The sequence below is a fragment of the Aptenodytes patagonicus genome, chromosome 3 (assembly GCF_965638725.1).
Source record: "Aptenodytes patagonicus chromosome 3, bAptPat1.pri.cur, whole genome shotgun sequence".
NCBI classification, from domain to species: domain Eukaryota; kingdom Metazoa; phylum Chordata; class Aves; order Sphenisciformes; family Spheniscidae; genus Aptenodytes; species Aptenodytes patagonicus.
The window spans coordinates 85,905,353-85,929,614 of record NC_134951.1 but is presented as its reverse complement, the minus strand read 5'-3'; the positions used below and the strand labels follow the sequence as shown (position 1 = coordinate 85,929,614).

General features: G+C 36.2%; 1 protein-coding gene across 6 annotated transcripts in view; it reads left to right on the top strand.

Moving 5' to 3' along the window:
* Nucleotides 1-23,704, top strand: part of SIPA1L2 (signal induced proliferation associated 1 like 2) — a 156,021-nt gene extending 132,317 nt beyond the window's left edge. Inside the window, exons 17-23 of one of the 6 annotated variants that reach the window (XM_076334116.1) lie at nt 1,958-2,111; nt 4,966-5,185; nt 12,112-12,243; nt 18,798-18,851; nt 19,793-19,916; nt 21,576-21,657; nt 22,472-23,704. In XM_076334116.1, the coding sequence (XP_076190231.1) occupies nt 1,958-2,111; nt 4,966-5,185; nt 12,112-12,243; nt 18,798-18,851; nt 19,793-19,916; nt 21,576-21,657; nt 22,472-22,618 (913 nt within the window). In that variant the 3' untranslated portion in view covers nt 22,619-23,704. Of the gene's footprint in view, nt 1-1,957; nt 2,112-4,965; nt 5,186-12,111; nt 12,244-18,797; nt 18,858-19,792; nt 19,917-21,575; nt 21,658-22,471 lie in introns of all 6 variants that reach the window. The other 5 variants (XM_076334114.1, XM_076334119.1, XM_076334118.1 and 2 more) reach the window with 5 other exon arrangements.
* Nucleotides 23,705-24,262: the final 558 nt, after the last annotated feature.

Sequence of the window (24,262 nt, the reverse complement as noted above, 5' to 3'; positions counted from 1 at the left end):
TGAGACTCTACAAAATTTCTAGCAAGTGACATTTAGACAAAAATATTCAGAGCAGTTCTAACGAACAGCTATATGTACAGCTTAACACAGGAATAGCTCATGAGAAATGTGTTCTTAGGTGGAAGAAAAAGGCTTGCACTCAAAGGAAAAGATGCAGTATCTCAAATATAGATAGAGACGATACTTTCCCAGTGCTGCAGCAGTAATAAGTAATGTTTGAATCTGCTGTTTAGAACTAACCTTTAAATTCCTGTTATCTTCAAAATCATCTTCTCGGATAACCTGTTTGCTTTCTTTTTGTGCATAAGCTATTCAGTTCTATCTCTCCATAAATCATAGTCAGCCCAATATATCTCGATAAATTGACAAGATGACATGCATTACCTGATTTTCAAATGTTTAATATGGGATTACTCTTTGTTTAATGGGAATGGGTTATTTGCATCTAATATCTCATATTGCGTATATGTGTATATTTATGGCAAGATTCATATTTAAATGTATAAGCTAGAATATATGTGCTATGAAATACAAGCATGAAGTTAAGCTCTCAAATTCCTAATTTTCAAAAGTAGATTATGTTACTACCTTCCTGTCCTGGTAATTTGTGTTTCTTTGTGTTATTGTACTGGTGATTTCATTTTTTTCCCCCCAATGTTTTAATTGCTTAAATTGTTCAGTCGTAGCAGTATTTGCACTTGAAAAGTGGTAACTTCATTGATTCCCACAAGTTTTTGCATTTTCAAGTTGATGAACTCCTGAAACAATTTCTCTTTATTTTGAATGGAACCCTTAAAACAAAATTGCATAATGAATCATGGTATTTAGACTGAAACCACAGCAATTTAGAAAAGTAGCTTCAAGAGCTAGTTCTATGTAAGAAGTATTAATTGAATATGGCAGCACCTCATATATCAGAAAATATTTTCAGATTTTTCCATGGCGTTACAGCATTGCTTCACCTCTTTCTCTCTAGGAAAGCTTTCTATACATCACAGAGAGGAAATATCTCTCTGAGGATAATTATGTTGAAATAAAATAACATCTCTAATTAGGAACGATGATGAAAATCAGGTCAATTGCTGAATGTTGTGCCACTATAGGATGTAATTCACTGAGTATTACACTTTACCGTAGCAAAGCTTGTTTCCCCTCTGCTGAAGACAAAGTCACTGATTATGCTGCACTTGGCAGTAAGTAATGGCTTCAAATGTATGTTCTGTGTGATTGGCAATCTCTAGTTCCTTCGATAGCATTTCTAGAGTAAACCTGTTAAAATTCCCTCTTCTTTCTCACTGTAAGGAAGCTGAAAGATAATCATTCAGTTTGACAGTCTTTTGTTGACTGTAAATACATTTTGATATGCTGATAACTAAGGAAGACAGCTGTTTTATTTATCTAAAGAGCTTTATGAAATTGCTGATAATAAAACACACTTGGCATATGGCACAATCAATTACCAATACACTTCAAACATTGCCATTGATGACCATAGTAATTTTGCCAGATTGTGAAGCTGGATACAATATCACACTATAAAATACTGATTTTCTTATTTGCTAAGGAAGTAAAAGTTAAAATATTTTGTGATGAACTATTGGAAATGTTGATATAAATACAGCTTTAACAATGTGTGTGTGTAAGCTTTAGTATGTAAGCTTTAACAAGTGTGTTGTGTAAAAAAGAGAGAGGCAAGCTAGGAAGAAACAAGCATTATGCTTTTTTAAATTGTTCTTTAGAATTCCTAAAATGGATTTTTCAGTGGTTTAAGAATTTTGTTTTGGACCCACAAACAGATTCATAAATATAACATGATCAAAAAAATGTTCTAAATGAGAGTGTGCTGTGTCAGGAGATAATTCTAACAATTTTTACTTTGTGACAGAAAATGAGCGCAGTCTTTCAAATCCAAGAGCACTATTGCTTCTCTTGCTAAAAACACCAATTGTCTCAACAGAGTGTATGATGATATTGATGCTGTGTCTGCATCGAGTCCACTCCAAACTTCTGTGAGGGATGCCATTGTTGAAAGCCAGCAAGTCTTGTCCAAAGAAGATTTTCTGAAGTTGATGCTGCCAGACAGCCTCTCTATGGAGGAGGGGAGAAGAAAGGTTAGCTACTTTCTTCGGCTCTGTGTATCTCAGACACAGTTACCTTAGAAATGAATTTCTGGTATTCCCAAAATTGCTATAGAGAAGGCAATATCATTTTGTACAAGCTAAGTATATTCCATGGGGATGCTATAAATACTGACCATAAGTCCCAAAATATCATTTCCCACAGTATGAAAATGATATCTAGTTTGATGATTATGCATGAAACACACTATTTGTTTAAGAATGTCTTTGCTTAGCTTGAGCAGAGACAGGTGCAGGTTGAGCAACTTACTTTTAATCTTTGAAATTATAATTAACATTTTCAAGGTTGGATGCCTAAATTTATACACCTCATATGATATTAAGGCACATGAATAAAAGTAGCCCGCTTTCCCTTGCCCTATGATATTCAGTACCAACAATTCTGTTTGAAGTCTGAATCACAATTTCATGTAGGTATCAGTGGCAACTGCTCAAAAGGCATAATTGTCAGTGCTAGTGGAGAGCATGCATCTAATCTTTATAGTATGAAGACAATCGGTAATATTTAAAAGTTCACAAAAAGTGGATAGAGAACTTAAAACTTACTACTCCCCAAAGTATACTTGATTCTGAATTCTGTGCTTAATGCAAAATAAAGCAAAAAGCAATTAAATTACTTGAGATAATTGTCACACTTCAATATTAACTCAATGCTCTCTTACCCCACTGTGTTTATACCATATGCTAAATAGCATAATCATCATGTCTGAACAAAAGTAGCACATGGGAATCCTCTAAGTGCAGAGTTGAATTTAAAGTTCAGATCATATATATTTTTTAACGTGCAGTATGTTAAGTATGCATTTTATGTGTTCGAATTCTCATGAATAATGTCCTAGAGGTTTTTATGATTTATGATTGATACAATAATCGGTTTTCTGTGATGATTTCAAGAGCTGCCAATGTTTCTGGCTACCCGAATAAGAAACAACAAGGAGTGAGGAGGTGTGGCCATCCTGAGATAAATCACTGCTGTCCCCTTCCCCTCCCAAGACACCCAAACAAAAGCTCATTAAGTGACAGAGACCGTAGGCCCCGACTCACAGGGGATCCCCAGCCATAGGACTTGGCAGTGTCCAGTCTTTGATTATGCCTTCATAGAGGGTAGTAATCTTGGTATAGGTGAGTCAGTTGTCTTAGACAGCAAAGCCAGAAGGGAATTTTCTGAATATGTAAGACTCTACAGAATCAAATCACATTTTTGGTTTGGTTTTACCTTCTTCTTACATCAGGGAATAATGAGCCCTGTAGGTAATATTTAATTTTTGTTGCACCCTGAAAGGAAACGCTGTAAAGCTCCAACAGTTAACATTCAACATGTTTGGATAGCTAGTGAACAACCTTCATAGGTAGAAGATGCAGTGTAAGGTTGAGGAGACTTGAGTAACAGCCCAAAATTGCAACAGGATGGTTGCTGGGAAACTTGGGTGCGGGAAAGAGGATCGGAGACCCTTCAATTCAGAGGGTGAAGGCCTTTAACCCTTTGCCCAATGTGGTCCCTAATTAGGCTCCGGGTCTTTTCATATTCTTTAACCACTGCTTATAGAAGGATACCATATAGCCATTCATTTAAGGATGCTGTGTATGTCCTCTATCCATTCATTTAGAGATGCTGCTTATGTTTATTGTTGTGATCGTTTTTGTGTGTGTTAAAATAAAGTTTTGGATGATGTTTATTCCCATGGCCCATATCTGTTTCAGGCAGATCTCTAGAACCGATGTAGTATTTTGATGCTTTCCTAGATTAGAATCTGAATATCTCCCTCAATTTTCTCTGGGACACAGTTAAGCATTCTAACCATTGAGCGTATTCTGTATTGTCATCAAGATAGATGCTTTCCTGAACTAGCACTGTGAAGTGTATTTAAATATTTTGTAACAACTGTGTCTTGTGGCATGATTGAGTGTTTCTGTGTATTCCTTTTAGAAGTATTCATCAGTGAGCAAGTTTTCTCAGAAGTATAACAACGTAGATATCTTTAATTCCATGCTATATTCACTGTTTTAAAAAGTTACTGCTCTTAAGCATACATTCTGCATAGGGAGTGTGCAACTCATAATTAATTACAAAGAAAACAGGACAGGACATTAAATTGTTATATGCAGGACAAACCAGTTAAAATAATTAAGGCAATAACTGACATTTGTAGATGTGAAGAATAACTGGATTTGCAGTGCTGAAGAATGACTTACGAAGTGGAATGGCCCAGTTTTGCAATACAGTAACATCTTGTTTTATTGTAGATATTTGAGTTGTGGTTTAAGCAACTTTTTGAAATGCATAAACAGTTTTCATTGAACTCCATTATCCTCTTTTCTAAGCCTATTTCATGATATCTGGAGGGATGCAGTGTCTCGAGTCACTTTCATCATCCAATGAATTATATTGCACCATATATCAGTTCAGAATGTTTAACATTAAAGCGTAGTCATTTCAAATTAAAATCAAACAGTTCTATGTATAGTCTTGTATAAATGTTGCCAGAGTTGGTAACCTTATATGTATTTCTGGAAACCACTGCTGTCATAAGGCTACGGAGGTTTCATTTAACATTTCAGAATTAATAAAACTATACAGTATCTGCTAAATTCATGGTGATATGTTCCAAAATATCAAGAGGAAGTATGAAAATCCAGCTCAGTAACTCTTTTGAGGCCCCAAAAGGATCTGATATGGTGGAGCAAATCTCTGATCTTCTGTATCAGCTCAAGAATTCCAGAGTGCCTGCCCAGAAGAATACTCCCAAGAACTGATGATAGGATATGATTGTGTGAATTATTTTAACCAGTAATACGTGTTCTTATATCTTCATATTTTGATGTTTAGTTTTCATTTTATGGAAACCTTTCTCCACGGAGGACACTTTACCGTACCCTATCTGATGAGAGTATATGTAGCAATCGAAGAGGATCTTCATATGCCAGCTCTCGAAGTTCAATGCTAGACCAGGCCTTGCCAAATGATATCTTATTCAGCACTACTCCACCGTATCACAGTACATTGCCTCCCAGAATGAGCCTGACTCCTGGAATGGGAAATCTGAGAAGTAAGTGATTGTTGCCATCATTGCTGAGTTTGGAATATTTGTAATAAACTCAAACAAATCACCAAATATTAAGTTAGATTTTACTTTTAAGGTGAAATTATGAAATGTCAAATCAGTGTTCTAGATATCCTAGTAAAAGAATATTTGGGCAGCAGTACATGCTTATGCTTGCCTTAGTGACCAATTCAGATTTATCATGTTTGGAGATAGCATTCACTTTACTTCCCAAAAAATTTTCATGAGGTCAGTGATAGGCAACAAACATTTGTCTGAAGGTATTTCTTGTTAGCATTTTCTTTTCCAGTGGTGACCTAATTAAGCCAAGCTGGCCTGTTGTATTTTAATATTTTTATTTGTTTATTTTTTGTGTGCATTCGAATTACTGAAATAGTCACGAATAATTCAAAATAGTAACTAAACAGGACAGCTTCTATTTAGATGATCCTTTTGGTAACATCTTAAAAGGAAATGTGCAATAGTTGTTGTCATCTCCAATTTCAAAACCGAATTTGCTGATATGTTTTTTTGACATGTTAGTAAAACCTTTGCAAATAACACTGTATTTTTAACAGCAGAAAAAGAGAAGTCTGGGGTGCTAAATTAAAACTATTTTATGAAGGTGTCTCTTTACTTGTGAGGTCTTCATAAGCAAGATCTTTATTATATGCTTACCTTGCAATAATTCCAATATGGAGTGATGAACTATAAAGTTTGTAGTAGTTTTGTGAAAAAATGGAATGAAAATTACAAAAAAAAAAAAAGGAAATTGTGAAAAATATATATGCTTATATACCACAGCCCAAATCTACACAGCCAAATACATATATTTAGGCTACATATCCATTTTTATATATTTAGTAAGAGTGAATTGTTTTTTAAAAAATGCTAAATCTCTTCACTTCTCAGTTATTTTAGGCTGACCTATAGGGGACACCCAATCTAGAAAAGAAAAAAAAAAGGCACTTTTAGTTAGCTACTTTAATATTGCATCACAGCTGACCGCAATTTAAAAAAATAGTAGAGCAACTGTGCACTCTGAAGTCCATAGTTAAGAAGCTGTGGGTGGATTTCTTGAAAGCATTAAGGACTTTTGTAGGCGCATGTCCATAGAGAATGCAGATAGATGACTCAAAAGAAATGGTAATAAAAAGGGCTTTGTCATTCATCGTGTCCTTCAGGAACTAGCAGTCACTTGCTAACTTTCTAACTTTCAGAAGTAAGCCTTATATACAAAACATTTTTCTAGTTATAGTGGCCTTAGCTATGTGACTGGGTTTTAGTCACTAACCACCGGTTAATTTTAAACTGGTATCGCGAACAAGTGCTAAATTCCTGCTTCAGATGGGAATGCATGCTTGGTGTACACTTTGCCGTTCTAAAAATGCTCTTCTATCAGAGTGAAACTCTTTACTATAAATTTAATATTAAAAGATCCGTTGCTTTTACTGATAGAGAATGAAGACTCATTTTGTTTCATTTGAGACTAATTCAGTAGATTTTGTAGTCTATGAAGGGGCTATGTATATAGTCAGGCATCCTGATTGTATTTTTTTCTTTTACTATGTTAGGCCTGTGTTTTTAGAGCCATTTCTTGTAAAGGTAAATGTGCAATGGGATCAAACCTTCAGCGTGCTTTTATTCTGGAGATTGACACAAGGCAATTAATGGTGTACACTCAAGCTGCATACTGCTCTTCCAGCAGTGAAATTTTAGTGTTTCGTGTATTGGTTCTGTCTTAAACTCCTTATTTTCCATTCTTGCTGCTTCTTAGATACAGAAATTTATTTATACACATAGCTGGGAAAAAACATGAAACTAGTATCCTGTCAGTCAAAATGAAGCTGATTGTTGATATCCAAGGTACTTCATGCTATTTTCATATACAGCCTCTATTTTCTGCTTCTGATTTTGTATTATAAAAGTGCCTTTCAGTGCCAGCAATATAGGATCTTTTATGGTGGCTGTTTCAAGGAAGATTTAATTGGTTATCTGTAATTACACTCTGAAAACAAACATATCATGACTTGCCCTGCTTTGTTTTCAAAATAAGGTTAGTCAGTATCTCCATATAAGAAACTAACTTTGGCTCTTGTTAGGAAGCTTTTTGGTTATCAGTGCGTAGCAGGTATTTACATTCTATAGCAGTGGGGACGTGAGAAGTTTCTTTTTCATTTATAATTTTAGCTGGAGGTTGTAGTTTCAGATATCAGGATTCTTTGCTGTCACAGTAATGTCTTTTGTAAAATACATGTGTTTGTGATCTTAAAACATTTTAATTTTACTGATATTTGATGTTTACGGAAATCAGTGGAAATAGTGTGGTTTGGGCTGGAATTCATTTTGGAAAGATACGTTCTTGCATGTTATTACCCAGCATGTGGTACATGAAATACTGTAGCAGCACCAAGACTCATGAGATCCCTCTAGCAAGGAAAAGAGTGTGATTAATAGGTAAGCAAGGCAGCACCAAAACCAAAGCATAATAGGCAACCTGAAGGGTTTCCGTTTACTGGGAAATCAGAATTATCAGACAGAACGACCATGCAAATATGGAAACAGAAGCTTCAACTGTGTGTGATGTTGACTGTGGGAAGGAGATGAGAAGATGAAGCTATAGGATTTTTTTATTATTTTATCACTGGGGGAAGTGAAGTGAAAGAAGAGTTGCTTTCAGTAAAGCCTGAAATGCAAGCTCTGACAGTTGAGTGCTGTTGATTGCACACAGTACACAAATGTAGAAAGATTTATTTCATTTTATCTTATTTTTAACTTAAACCAGAAAGCAGAACTCGTGTAGCTGAGAACTCTGGAATTTTACCTTGGGGACATTAAAGATTCCCTAACTGAGACGGTGCTGTTCACATTGAGTGATTCTAGCATGCCATACATGGTTGCAGGTACAAATCTATCCCTGTCTTGCAAATTCATGGCAGCTGAACTAGCAGGGAAAGAATGAAAACAATGAGAACCACTGACACAGAACTAGTGTACTAACACAAGTCGGAAACCCAGAAAGACACATGGAGGCAGTCTGACTGACATTGCAGGCACCGTGGTCCTCTCCTATTATGAAACACAAAAAGAAAGGGGAAAGAAAAATACCCTAAGTGATAATACTGGCGTGACATTCCTGAGCTGTGAGGAAAGGAGCAAGGTGCAGGATATTTGCAGTGAAGAGGGTCGTAAGGAAGGGAATATTTTGCAATGATACACTAACAAATTCTAAAAGTTCTCAGATTATACATGCCATAGGGAAAAGGCTGCCAGAAGTGCGGCTGATATATCTGCAATGATGTTATTAGATGAAAGTCTGTCTTAAAACTGGCTTACTACCAGCACTAGCTTCAATCCAAAACTAACCTCGTTGATAAGAAGCAGTATTAAAATGGAAGAGCATCACTGTGTGTTGATGATGTACAACATGAACAATTTGGAAATCAGTTTTTCAGTAAGCAAATAAAGGCTGTTGATTAAATAATTCACGCAACCAAAAGAGTATATATGTTGTCTGTTAGACTCTCACACAGTAAATAATCCACCATACCAGAACATGAGACTATTTTCTATAACAAAAGGGAAGGGAGAAGTAGTTACTGGCAGCATATGTCCACTATTCTAACAGTAATGTGAGCATATGTCCATGAGAAAGTCTACTAGCAGGCTGGCATCTTTGAAGGGAGACTTTGGGCAAGCCTAGGTAATACTGAAGAAGGGAAGGGTTCGGCAGGAAGAAGCTGTTGTTTAAGAGGACCATAGAGATATAATTTGTGATTGCAGGAAAGAAGAACAGGAAGCAGACAATGGGATTTATGTCTGCATATGACTTGATATGTTCCTTCAGCTGCAGCATCTTCTGAGATAATCTACTTGTTAAATGACATGTCTAGTTTGAGCACAGCAAGTGTGGAGTACTTAGCAGATATTTTTTCATGATCTCCAGTCTCTACTGTAAAGTAGCAGTTCCAGCTGAAGCAGGATACTTGTCTTGGAAGTAGAAAAGGTTAAGTCAGGTAAATCTTTCTTCTTTCAGTATAACTAGTTAATCTTTGAATACAGAGCTATGTGGGACTGATGACAGTCAATTTGAGGAGCTCTGTTGGAAACTGAACTGACCATATAATTTTGGTGAAGATAAGGACTCTTCAAAATGCTTTATATTTTTATGTATCAATAATAAAAATAAAGAAAATTCCTAAGTGTAGGAAGAGAGTGGCATAACTGAAAGGACCAGAAACCACACGATCAATGATTTTGTCCCAAAAGGAGTACAGCAAATAAAATAATCTTTAAAACTGAAAGATAACACTTACATTGTTTCCTCAAAGGAAATAAGGGGTAAGTCTGTGTTGCTTCAAAACTAATCGTGTGGGCAATGAAGACAGTGGCCTACGAGATTAGGCATATCCTCCTGGACACGCAGAGTCCAGGACAACAGACAGCCTGCAGCTGCTACTGCGGCAGTCGTACAGAGAAAAAGTGGAGGTAACAGCGAGGTAAGAGGAGCAGGGAGGAAATGCAAATACAGGAGGCTAGAAATAATTCATCTCACCCAGAGCATTCCTGAAATACAAAAAATATTCTCTGAAATTCAAAAGCACAGAGGCCTATATTACGAGAGCTCTTTTTTTTTCTTTTCTCTCCCCCTGCCCTCTCCCTTGCCCCCACTGCACAAGAACACGTAATTTATATCTTGAAAATGAATTATTCTGTGCTGGCATACTTATGCCTGTTCAATTATTCCACTTATAATTTCAGCCATCAGCATGAGCAATTGCGTTTTCAGAGCTATCAATATTCAAATCTCTACTCTGGCAGGCTTTCTGCAGTTGAGTTGCTCTGGCAGGCCTTATGCAGGACCGAATAGGATTCACCCTAAGGTGAACTGAGGTTCTCACAAAGACAGTGCGTAATGAAGGATGAGTACTGGTGAATATACCCCTCCTACACTTTAATTTGGAAAGCCAGCAGAATCACACTGGGAACAGGCATCTTCCCGACAGGTTTCACGACCAGCCTCTGTACGCTGATCACACAAAAGCAAGGGCTGTCCCTTAGGGCCTGCCTGCTGGTCTAGAACCAAAACCTGGCTTGCCAGCCTTTCAAATAAGGCATTCTGTCTATTTTCCACAACAGGGATGTATAAAATATTTGAACTTGCATAAATGAGGTTCTTACAATTCCCAGGTCGTATACAAAAGTTCAGAGACTCCTCTGATGTTGAGCTTCAAATGTATTTGGTAACCTTAGATAAGATTTTATGTCTGTTTATACGGAACTGAAAATAAAATCTTAGTACAGATGTATGGGTAGAATATATTTGTATATTACATTTTCCATTTCATATAACATCCACTTTTGCATACTAAGAGCGGGTATTGAGAAAGATGTTTCTACAGAGGTTTGTCAAGCCACTTCCAATTGTAATGTAAGAATACTGCATCTTTCATATAAGTTGTAGAACAAGATAAATTCCACAGTAAACAGGATTTCTACCTCTTCTGCATTGTTTTTGCTTTGTAGGACTCCTAATTTTTGACAGAGGATTGTAAACCTCCTTCACTTTCCTGTTCCTGACTACTTCTTTTTTTTAAAGTTTTCTGCAAAGAATATGTTATGCTCTAATCATTGCTCCGTGCAGTAGAATGCTCTGTAACAGGCTACTGCTTTTGGATTTTTAGGTCAGAAATCTTTAATTCAAATGGACTTTGGTATTCTTTCTCCTTGGTATCAGGACAATGACAACATGCCATTTTCTTAAACTATAATGTATCTTATCTTCCACTTGTATGTGTGCATTTTTTCCGTCATTGATTTCTGTGTTTGATGTTTTCCTGGAAAAAATATTCCTCATAAATATTATAGTTTGAATCACTGGAATAACTAGATGGCAATTTCCTTCTGAAATATTTGAGGAAAAATTACTATTTTGACCTTTTTATTTAATAGAAGTAGATGCATCTGAAGCAAAATTTCTTTTTTCCTGACTACGCTATGTAAAAAAAGTACAATATTGTATCACTAGCTTTATGGTTAAGATGAAATGTGATTACAAATAACGTATGTGGTTTATGTTCAGTTTTAAGAACCTCTGTGTGCCTATTCAGCAGTATTCATTTTAATGTGTTCACATTGATCAGAGTGAAGATTGCTATGGATAATAAAGAAAATGTAAAACTATTTAAGATAATTATGAAAATTAGCATCTCCTCTACTAAGACGTATGTTCATGGTATCTCTCTAAAAGACTGCATAACTGAACGCCGTGTTTGAACTAACTTTATAGTGTATACATTTCAATTAATACACAATCTATCTACAGTATACAATGTGTTACAGCTCACTCTGGAGCTTAGAGATCGGCACACAAGTCTTACGTCCTCGGATATACAGCTACAAATATTAAACTAATAGGGTAGTATTTTCAATGTGAAAGTGAGTTTTGGATATAGGCTAGAATTTACAAATGCATTAAAAGAAAAGCAGATGATACTTTTTTAAATTGCTTCTGGAACTGAAGTATTTAAGTTTCAGAATAAAAGTCTGCATGTAAATGTCTCGTATGTTGTTTTGTAGCCTTCTTAAAAATATAACTTTGTGTATCTAGCAACTTTTCTGCTCAGTGCTCAGGTTTAATATGGTATGCTTTAAGAATGGATGCTGCCTACTCACACAGCATTCACATGAAAATGCGAAGAACACATCATGTGCAAAGCGGCACAAAAAAACCCTTTAGAAACCCTTCCCATCTTATTCTGCCGAAGTTTAAAAATTGTTCCACCCATACTGAGTATTGAACAGGAAAAGACAGAAACGAGAAATGAAGATAAGCACTCTGCTTATACGTTTTTTACAGTTCATAATAATAGCTTCAAAATTAATTGTACATCATTGTTATAGGAAGACTAATTATTGTGTTTATTGTTTAGATGAATTCTGGTTCTCAGATGGGTCCTTATCTGATAAAGCCAAATTCAATGATCCTGGCCTGATGCCCCTGCCAGACACTGCCACAGGGCTAGACTGGTCCCACCTGGTAGATGCTGCACGAGCGTTTGAAGGTAACAGGAAAATTTGAATAAAGATCAATGTTCAGTACACAACTTTTTTTAAAAAATATATATTGTATAGCCACATTTTGAATTACAAAAATCCAGTGTTTGCCTCCGTAGCCCTTTAGTTCTTTTGGCAGTATCACTTCTCAGTGCGGAAGATTGTCACTGAAAATGTGAGGTATTCATCATACTTTCAGTATCTATCTTAGATACAATTCATCCACTTAGGGGCCTAAGTTCCTTCTGTCATCAGTTGGAAAAAGCGGGTGCTTTGAAGCATTTAAGTTAGATGTTTAAAATGAAACTGGGAGTAACAGTTCCCTGAGTGTTTATAAACTTGTACGTGTGGTCCAAATGATGTTGCAGTCCCTCGCAGTTTTCATAATAAGCCCTTGAAAAACAGCAAAAATGTACGCTATATTTTCCAGTAGCAGAACTCGAGGTGCAGGATATAGACCAGGTTTGCATTATTAAATTATAAGACCAGATTAACTAAGAAAAAACCTCATTCACCTCTGAGAGCTAAACCTACGCGTAATGTATAAACACAGAAAGGTGGGTGTTGGTTTGGGTGTATATATGAATATATACAGTTGAATGTTTGTGCTTTGTTGTTTCTGAGGGGTGTTTTGGTTAGGTCGCTGTGCTGCCCTAAAATTTCTGACATTTCTTAACTGGTGTTACTCTCATTAGTGAATGTATGGGAAGTCAGAGGTATCTGTGAATAAGGATGTGATTACCACCGTCATCGTTACAGAAGATACAGGTCTTAACTTTATGAGGAGAACTGGTTGTGAAGTTAGCGATGAGATGTTCTTCTGTTTTTTTAACTAAAAGCAACCATGGGAATCAGTTTTCTGGTATCTGATTCCTTCCCTAAGTATGAAGCAATTAAATTTCAATTTGATCAAAAGCTCTTCAGAACTACTTACTGTACTAATTTAAACAGCATTGTTAAAAACCCAAACTAACAGTGATGATGATTAGCAATCTAAAGTACTGTATTGTTTCTTAACTTGATTAACTGTATGTGCATTCGTTACTACTCAGTACTGCTCAAACACGCCTGTTGTGGCTGGCAGGAAGCACTGTGACACTGAGAATCTGACAACTGTTCCCTTGCGTTTCTATGTTTGATTGCTCAGGGAACATCCTGCTATTTGTTACTGACATCTTAAACAACTGGGAACAGATTTGGATCAGTAAACGACTAACTCTGTAACTTTGTACTTGAAGAATATTTTTAAAAGCTAATAACAATTTTGAGTTCAGCTGACGTAAAGGTCATTCTGTAACAGTTATGCTCCTGTATTTTTAGCTTTCTCTGAAAACTTTAACAGATTTTCATTATTTTTACTGCTTAATAGAGTGATGAAAATAATTTCACTTTGGTAAGTCTTATGTGAGTGTAATTACCATTTGAATTTGAGAGAGAGAGGTAGAACAACATAGCTAGCCACAGTGCCCTATCCTAGGGAGGAGGAGTATTCACTTGTTGGGTTTTAATTGCAAAAATCTTAGCTATATATGTAGACGATGCTGAAGAACTGATGGTCTGAGTCACAAGATAGAAACTTTTTATTGTTTTTTTTTTTAATTATTGTAAGAATTTGAGTAGTAAATAATAATCTAGTTTTGTATGAAGGAATGTAATTCTTTTCTGTTTAGGACTCTGCAATAGAGACATCTGTGTACATGTTAGATGATTTATAAAATGTTTTGACTAAATTCATAGTACTGCAATTTGCAATTTTTACAAGGAATGGAATTTTTAAGCCCTTTTTCAACTTTCCTATGCCTTGCAATTTTAAAGTCCTTTTAAAAAGAATAGCTGATAGGCATGTCATAAAAAAATCACTGGGAGGGAATGTGTTGGATATGAATTAGCAGATGCAGTTTCCTTATGTATTTTAATGTTGTTGACTTAGGAGTTGCTTCAACTTACTATTTAAAAATAGCTTGGAACTACTGTTCTGCATTCTATCAATGTGAAAAAGAGAGTGGATGATTCTAAAGTTTGTCCACTTCTAAATATAAAACTGCTTTGATCTTTTTATTAAACTGGCTGGGAATGTGATCACATTTTATATAGAACCATCTCAAAAAAAACCCCCGAAACAAACACCACCCCCACCCCCAAACCTTCAATGAAAAAGATCACAAAATGGATAGGACATGTTTAATACTGATTTAAGAAATTAATGTTAGAGTTGTTCTCTAGTTTGGCTTTGCCAACCTGATATTTCACAGTTGTGTTCTGTGCTAGAACCTAGATACAAGACTTAATTTTAGTTTTTTCTTTGTACAAGGTCTTTTCTTAATATCAGTTTCTTAGAATTACCAATCTGATTCCAAGGTCAGGGTTTTCCCCCTGTGATCTCTCTAGATTGTATGTTGACAACTTACATATTTTGATCAGTTCGACATTCATAATGTGGGCCTCACAATCCTTCATCTGTCTGTCTTAAAATGAAATTGTATCTCAATTTAATATTAAATATAGCCCTTTTAGGTGCTTATAATGTTGGCATTAATTGCATTAAGAATTAAATACAGTAGCAAGATTTTTGCTACCATCATCTGTACTCAGAGTTTACTTATGGGTGTAACAAGAACAGCGGTCTCATTTTTAGCTCCCCCCCCTCCCCCCCAAATGAACAGTTGACTAGGTTGTTTATTAATTAGTATTAGCTTTTATCCAACTGAAGCCTTGGTCCTCTGTAGAACAGCAGTTTTTAAACTGTGGTCCGTGAGGGTGGAGTAAGCAATTACTTCTTTTTTTTTAATTGAAAGTATGATGATAATGCTTTTCACTTTGTGAGGATTTCATTTTCATGGCTTTTGCATGGCAAGAACTTTTGTGGGAAGCTGAATATTTACTTCAAACTTCTGAAAATCCTCTGTTATTCCTAAGACAGGTCTTCACAGTGCAATGGAGAGCTGTGCAGGCGTTAACTCCACAGGCTCCAGAAGCTGCATCAGTAAGGGGTTTTGCTTGAGCTGTGTCTGCTGAGGGTCGGTGTCCATAAGCTGGAGCACAGTGCAACGTTATTTTAAGTCTTCGCACTGCCTTCCTTTGCAGGACATATAGTTTTGACTCTGTTATTTATCCAGTGATCGTCTTTAGCATGCACGCAGTCAGTAGCAAGGGGTATCCCTCCATTTCTTTCATACATGGATAGGCTACTTCCCGTTCCCTTCTCTTGTTTTGGTGGGAGCCGCAGAGAGACAGTAACCAGGGAGCAGCTGACGTGCTAGAAGTACACTGTTGTAATATTTTTGTATCCATCCCTGAAGCAAACAATAAAAAATAGATAGAACTGGATGTGACTGTACAGCAAAAGAGGTGGGGTTTTAGGTAGGGCGGTTGGGGTGAAACACGCGAAGTTAAAGCACGTTGAACGGAGTAAAGATAAAGATATGGGGATTTATAGAATAAATTGGAAAGCCGAATTAGAAAAAGTAGAACAAAGAAATCTCAGAAAAGAATAAGGGAAAGGAGAGAATGTATTTTTTAATCCTCTTTTTGTATTATCCCTCCAATAGATCTCCAAGTTAGGGAAGAAGGACTGGCTTTCAACATGCATATTATGTTGCTGATGGCTAATTTGGGATCTTTTCGATGTTTTGGGGAAGAAAAGGAGAAGCCTTTCTAGGTGTCCATATCTGTTACTGTCATTGTAGAAGAGAATTGACACAAACATAAAAATTGATTATTATTAGGAATAGAACTTTGTGCTATTTGTTCTACTTTAAACTGGGTTTGTTGTGCTTAAAAAAAGCTGTTTTGTGTTTGGTAAATCATATTGCGGGAATTCACAGCCTAAGAAAGTCCCTCTGATGTCTCTGATTTAGTTCATTAAAATAGGTGGTTTCAACTTCTGATTTTTTTCCCAGGTTATTTTTATGAATGTCTACTAGTGCCAATCAGAATGCAGTGTTTCTTAATGCCAATTTATCTTTGCAGAAACATCTGTGCTACTATAATTAATATTATTTTAATACTTCCATTTAAAGTCTTTATAGCTTAATGCAAGTAATGCTACACATAACATAATGAGAAAGAAGTGAAGCATTCAGCTTGCGAGATAATTATTTTAACCAAATTAGTATGTTAAACTGCTAGAAAAAGAAAAAAAAGAAAATATTTAGTTAACATTTGGTCATTTCTAGTGCATGCATGTGTAACTCTTTTTGCTTCAGTGCATATGTCAGTGTATGTTTGTGGGTAGACTTTGCCTTAATAATGAGAGAGTGGCTTCACGCGCTGTACTCATTTTAGCCTTTTCTGCTCTCCAGTACATCAAAATTGTCTGGAGTTTTTTCTGGCCTCTGTTAGCGGTCTGGAACAATGAAAATCCAGATTCAAATTCTTAGTGGTTACAACTGTACAATTCTATTACTTCAAAGTGAGACATGAATTTTGTCTCATCTTTGGTCTTGCCAAGTCAACTGTTGCTTAAACTTTTGATATAAATGCCAATATATTTTTGCAAATAGTTTTCTATGCATGTGTCCTACATGGGGTTTGGCAAGGATGTCCCAGATAAAAATAAGAGCTCTGAGATTTACCTGTGTTTTCTTCTGTTTAGTATGCACATATCACTTAAATTGAATAGGTGGTGTCCCTGTAGTTTGGAGGAAGCAGAACTTATGTTTACAGCATCACAGTCAGAAATACACTTGCTTTTCCTTTCGAAAAATTAGCTGTCGGTGAAGGTAGCTTTGATTTCATTTTCCTGAATATAGATTCAAGCCAATTCTGTTAAGAACAAATAAAACAAAAATCAGTAGGAAGATTTTGCTCTTTGAAGCACAAGTTCAACCTTCACCACAATTCAGGTTTAAAAAGAGTTCCGATTTAAATGGTAGATTGGTGAAACTATTGCTAAGCATGAATACTTATAGGGAGATCAGTGAGATTTGATATAGTTACTGAAAATAAAAATGTGTCTTTAAAAGTGCTTGAAAAGTATTCAAAGGCAAAATATTTTGCTAGTCCAGGATCTTGTTGATTTACTAGTTATTAGAGAGATTTATTGTGTTACTAACTTGTTCAGAGAATGATTTTGACACTAACCTGGCTTTTGAAAATTAAGGAACTACTCTTTGAAGAGCAACACAGGAATTGATGTAGTATGTTATATGATTGGAGACTTACGGTTATTAGTGGCCATGTAGTGACTTCATGCCTCACCTGATGAATGTGAGAATATGGTTTCATATTTTATAAAGATATGAAAATTGGGAAAAAATGTTTAACTTATACTAGGAAAACAGAAAAGGTGTAACAATTCATTTCATACTCTAAGTGTTAATATTATTTTTAAATTATGTGGAGTTAAAATTCATTAGGGATTACACAAGGAAGAAAAAGTTAATCCACACATTATACTTCATTGCAAGCACCCATGTTTTTGTATTTTTGTTGTGTGTTGAAATAATATGAAAATATTTTCAAATATTGTGTTTAAAAATGGCATCACGTGATTTCATTAACAGCTGCATGTACCTGTTTTGGCACCTGCTTTTATCCATCAGGAAAAAGATGCTTTCAAATCCTGCTGGGGAGATCAAACTGTCAAAACGTTTTCTCAGCTGACAAAATAAACCAGACAAGTGGCCGTTCTCTTTAATTAAGCTTACTTGGCAGAGGGAGAAAAATGCAGATTTTTTAATATTACAGTAGAATTGCCTCTGAGACACAATGTCATATGTCACGTATTGTTGACCATAGAAAAAATAGCAACAGCCTAACATTTGTTGTTGGCTTTGTTTTCTTCTGTCAAGCGGTAATGAAAATGTGAATGGTATAAAGGTGAAATCAATAATTAGATATGTACTTCAAACTGATTGTTTACACAGTCTTGTTTCTGGCCTGCATACTGCGTTTGATCTGGGACAGTAGCTTTAGTTTCTCTGTACTAATTAAATCTATTCAACTTAGTAAGTTTCAAATCTGTCAATGATGGCATTGATTATGTGTTTAAAATTATATTCTTACCTTAGCACATCCGAAAAAGTCGTGTTCATATTTGCTGAGATCCATCACTAGTCAGAAATAAGGATAAAAGCAGGGGAAATGAGCTGCGGTCTTTAAAATTGGACAAAAAATGACATGCAACTTTTCTTCATTATATTATAGAATGAATTGTCAATCTTTGCTATTCCTTGAAACTATTCATTTAAAAAATCCCCTTAAAGAGCTTTTTAGTGATTTCCTATTTTTGTTTGGTAGAACTTTTAAACCAAAATTTCCTTCCTAGTTAAAGTGATCTGGCCTGTATTCACTGTTTGGGTGCTCAGAGTTTGGAGGGTTTTCTTTTTATGTGTCATGCCAAGTTGTCATGCTGTGTCGCAATACTGGATATTACTATTAGACACCTCGTGCTTTACCGTAATGTCGGTGTTGTGTAAAAATGGCGTTGCAAGGCTGGCGGTGAGAGCCAGCGTGAGTTGCACGGGGAGTATTGCACTGCGTGCGCTGTACCTGAGGGCCACAGCTGCTCCAGTGGAGATGGACTGTCTTGTTTATAGGAACATTCTAAATCTTATTCCAGGTTTTGACTCAGATGAAGAATTTGGGCCGTTCTGTCATCACACGCCGTTTCTAGGTGATGGTCTGGGATTGATGACTTTTGCCTTTTGTAAACTTTCTTTAATATTTCCTATGTTTGCACGTTTGCATGATAATGCAAGCTTCGGGCCTGTGGGGTGGTAGAGCAAGGGGAGAAAGGGCAAGGCAGGCATGTTGTCGCCAGAATTTATACAAGCCTACAGACATGGATTTTGTTTGACAGAAATAAGTTAAATCAATCTCCACAGAATATAGATTTTTTTTTTTTTTTTTTAAGAAGACAAATTAAATCCTAATGAATGCATCATTTACACCTGTTCTGTGCAATGATGATCTGCATGGCATACTTTATTATGTGGTGACTGATGTATTTTGGCAACCACACTGTATATCCATAGGTAATTACATCTGTGCTTGTTAGATTACGTTCTTGTGGAATCCAATGTAGATAATAGCGTGCCTTAGTAATATATATAACAAAAACTCAATTGATAAAAATAGTGAGAATTTATTGTTTTTCAAGTATGCAGATTACCATTAGGTTCTGCAAATGCTTGAGACAGTAAAACAGTACAAAATGAACAGTGCAGATTTCTGAGGAATCTGATGGCTTTAAGTCCATGGAAAATGCAAACCTTTTCGCTGAATTATTATTGTCATTGGTTGTGGCCCTGAATTCTCAAATGGTTTTCTGCAGATTTCATCAAGACCAATTTACTGTTCATATCAGCATTAACTGGTCCAAACAAATCTGTCTTACTCTGCTGACAGACACCAAAAATTGCTTTGGGGTTGCCTTTGGATGCAGATGTGGGGAAGCCAACTAGTTGGAATATACATCTGCTGATTATCTTCAAAGCTGTGATGTAGAAACCTACATCCATTTCTCTAACTGAACCAGGATAATGGCTGTAATATAGCCTTTTATTTGGTATATATGTCCAGCTTTAAACGTATCCTTACGTTACTTTTTTGCAGATCAGAGAGTAGCATCTTTTTGCACCTTGAATGATATGCAGCAAGCTCAGGGCTTGGAAGGAACACAAGAGTTACCTTTGGATGAGAGTCTCACAGATGGAAAAGATTTCCTTGAAGCTACTGGGTATGTCAGAACTAAAGCGTGTTTCTTACAAAAATATTTTAAGAAGAAAAGATTTTCTCTTAACGTTGCACGTCAAATTGCCTGTATGTATGTTTCACTGCTACCTGATGGCAGACCTGCTACCTTGACTGATCATGTCTTTAATTTTGAAAAATGTTTGTTGGAATCAACCTCTGAGCGGTTCTATCTAGGAAATTTGTAGTATAGTCAAATAAAGCGCTCTCACTAGAATAGGCCTCTAATTCAGAGTACGGTTAGATGCAGAGTTTCAGCTAATCAAATTTTTCACTGTATTCCTCCTATACCATAATAATTTGTGTTACGCTTATTTCTATTTTCATTTGAATAGAACCAATAACAGGAGCTCAACTCTGTAGTATGCAATAACCTTATCTGCAGCAAATGTCTCAGACCTTGGAACAGGCGTTCCTGCCTATCTTTTGCAACTATTTGCTACTCACAAATCCATAATTTTTCATTTATACAGAGGTAAATTAATCAAGAGAACCTGTAACTGAGGACTGCAGGAAACTTTTATGCCAAACTGTCCAATGCTTCAAATTCTTCCCAGTGCTCTGGAAGAGATTATTCTCCCTTTTTTTCTTTTCCTTTTTTTTTTCCCCCCGTCTTCCCTGCTGTGAGGAGTATACTTGTTAAAAACACAGATTCAGCAGTGTAATCTGTCCACTAGCACGCTTTAAAAGAAAAACACATCTTTGATTAGTTTTGCTCTTCAGCTGCAGGAATGGAAGAACAGGAAATGGAGGGAAAAGTCTTCTTGCTTGTTAGATATCACATTTTAATTTGAACCAATTTTACACAAACTAACTTACATGGTAAAGCGCATTTATTGTAATGACTTCTAAGTCCACATCTTTCCCCAGCCTAGTGATCAGTAAGGATTGCAAAAGTCTGCTGAAGATGTTCCACTTTTAGCATCGGCAAACCTGTCAGATTTGTGCACTTGCATGAAGCAGCTGATCAGCTTTGTATATAAAGCTTCTCTCTTCTAGACACAATGATTCACATTATGGCTAATTTCATCTATAACGTGTATGAAACTGTCTCCCACAGTGCTCGTTGTCAGACAGGAAACAGAAGCTATTCTCAGTATTTTCCTTCAGTCATGCATTTGATTAACCTGTGGCAATATTTCATATGTTTTGACCTTTAAACAAAATATTTGTCTCCATAAAGCCATAGGTTTATCCTTTACTGGAAATGACACAACTGCAGACCAGACAAAAGAACTCTCAACAGCTCTTTCGGTTTACAATAATTGCTGCTGCAGCTTGCTTCGGATTAGTACAGTCCTTATCAGAAAGCAGCTTGTTAACAAATGTGCTCGGCACACCATTTAGCAGCAAGTTTGATTTGCAGTGTGAGGGTATGTGCAAATAATTCCTAAAACATTCCTTCTTAAAATCATTGTCATTTCTGCCCGATTTGCGTGAGAGGCAGTGTCATATTTCAGATATCGCAGCAATGGGTTTATGTTCCAGTAATGGCCTCTTGCTGATGCTGCTTTTGTCTGTGTTTTCCTAACTATGCCTAAACTGATTTGTTTCCTTTGCTATCACTAAAAGTGTTACTCTGTAAAAGCGGGGGTAGAAAATGTTTTTAACTAACCCAGAGTGAAGGTAGTGGTTTACTTCACAGGGAACATGCTCCGAGTACTCTGACTGGAAAAGTAAACCAGCTAGAAGTCATCCTCCGGCAACTACAAACCGACCTGAGAAAGGTAAGAGATCATTAGCGATATTATTACAGTTAAACTAGACAGTGTAATTAACGAATGGTAGAGCCCAGTGGTTGATCAGAACACTGGGGTGCAGAAGGTCCTGTGGGAACGGTTATGTGAACAAGCTGCCCCAAGGCTAACTGGTTTATGGGTCTTTACTCCAGAATAACTGTCCTACGTCCAGTCATACCCCAGAAAGAAGGAGGCACTTCATCTCCATTTGTGGTACCTCGGGTTTAACAAAGGATTAGGGATATGGGCACAGGCACTATTGCAAAGTAGTTAACGCTCCAGATTTGTCATCCTTGTTGCCTTGTGGTATCTTGATCATGTAACAATGACTTGCATTTGCTGTCTAATTTCTGAGCTGGAGACAACGCCAGGACTGGTAGAGATGAGACTGCTTTTGGTAAGAAAATAATCATGTAAGGGAAAATTTTGAAATTAGATATTTTTCTTCCTTAATGTATGCTTGAAATCAGTTCCTTGTGACTTGGGCTCTCACATATGATTTGTAATAGCTAAAAGCTTCTTATTCTTTTAGTGCTTGAAATTTTTTGATAAATGGAGTAAACTCCTATAATTTTTGTATTAAAGTAGCATCTAGTTTTCTTTTTAGCTTGCAGTGTTTTCTCAGAATGAATGAGGTAGTTGGAGTATATTTGGGGAATTAACTTATGGTTAGTAGTTGTCAGAATGGATTAGGGAGCTCAACAAAATATAGCTGTATGACTTGCACAGAAATATTAACAACAAAAATAAACGCTGTCATCACGACTACTCACTTTACTCAACTTGTATCTTTGTTAACCAGGAAAAACAGGACAAGGCAGTTCTCCAAGCAGAGGTGCAGCATCTGAGACAAGATAACATGAGACTTCAGGAAGAGTCTCAAACAGCAGCTGCTCAGCTGAGGAAATTTACAGAGTGGTTTTTCAATACGATAGACAAAAAATCCTAATGATTGGGCCCCTGGAAAATACTTATTTGAACAATGTAACAGCTGTATTTTTTGAATTAGCGGGGTAATAATGTCACTGTGTTCGCAATCCATTTTAGGTGTTTCTGCTACATTCTCTATCCAGCTTTATTCATTTGAAAAGGAGAGAGAACTGTGGTAATCCGTCTTTAAAGTCATATGAAGAAAGCAGAGAATAGCAGATACTTGTTTGTGTGCAGATGAATGTAAAAAATCCTTAGTGTCATTTTAGACATTTTTAGAAGATGCTCTGGCTGGGGCTTGCCTGAAGAGGAATATTTGGGGTTTTAGTTCCTGCATTTCAGGTGCGCTGATGAAGATGTTAAAGCAATTTACATTAGCTTGGGCTTCAGTATTGTAAGATATAAAGAATAACCAGACATATACTTTAATGTTTAAAAGGTGCTCTATTTTTTTGTATGTACAGTAGTTTTATTTCCACAGTCCACATTGTCATAGCAATAACAATGGAGGTATAGTGAATAGTCACAAAGCTGTGTTTATAAAATGTTAGCACTGACGTGTTTAACACTAGTTTGGATGCAGATACATTAGAGATTATTTATTTGCAGGAACAAATGGTGCCTGAATATAAACAGTGTTCTGATTTTCTAAAAATACACATGCCTTGTAAATGGCTCACCGGGGTTAGCCCACTCCCAACTTCAGTTACTTTTGTATAGTTGATGTTCAGCTAAACAGTTATACTGCTTAACTATTGAAATCATGTATGGTGTGAGCCAGCCAATCAATTGTACAATGCCAAATTTGTTTATCTTTGTACAGAAGCTTTGATCAAGTGTCTTGTATTTAACACCTTTATTTAAGCTTATTTAACCTAAATTGTTGTTTTTATAAAGTTTGTTTTATCTGCACTATGGTGAGGTCAGTTGGTTGCAAGTTGTAATATTTTTAGCTTGCCAAGACTGTACTGAGGAGTTCTAGAAAATTCTAACAATTGGATGCTGCTAGTACACAATTGATTTGTTTGTATGCTTTAACATTTTTAACTGTTTAATTTGAAATGAACATACATCCTGCTTTTTTAATAAATGTTAAAAATCTAAACCTGAATTATTTTATCTTGTGTTATCTATAAGCACTCTCACCAGTAAGAGCTCAGGGTTCTGTTCAGCCCACTCTCTAGGTTCTCAGTCTGGAGACAGTCCAGCCCCCAGGTAACGATTCCTTGTTACCGTCGAAGGACTGTCGACATGATCACAGTTGATCTCTTTGGTGTGCCCTGTCCTGTAACTGAGGAGGCAGCTTCAGGGGTCAAGGAACAAAAGCTGTTTTGACTGTTCACAGGCATCGATTAGTGACCTAGGAGAAAAACTGCTTTACCCAAAAATACGTCCTAAAGAAAGTTTTCAAAAGGGCTCTAGTTTTCTTATATTATTTTGCATTAATTGTAGCAGCAAATAGCTTGCCATTTTCTTCTGCCGGCACTCGAGGATTTGATTGCAGTGTTCGCATATGTGAGATGTTTTGTGTATAGTACTGAGCTTAAAGTCTGCTCCAAAAAAGTACAGTTTTGCAAAATGAAATGAAGCTAATGAGCACGTTTGATGTTATCCTTCTGAGAGGGAAAAAAAAAAAGTTCAAGATCACGGTTGTATCCCAGTT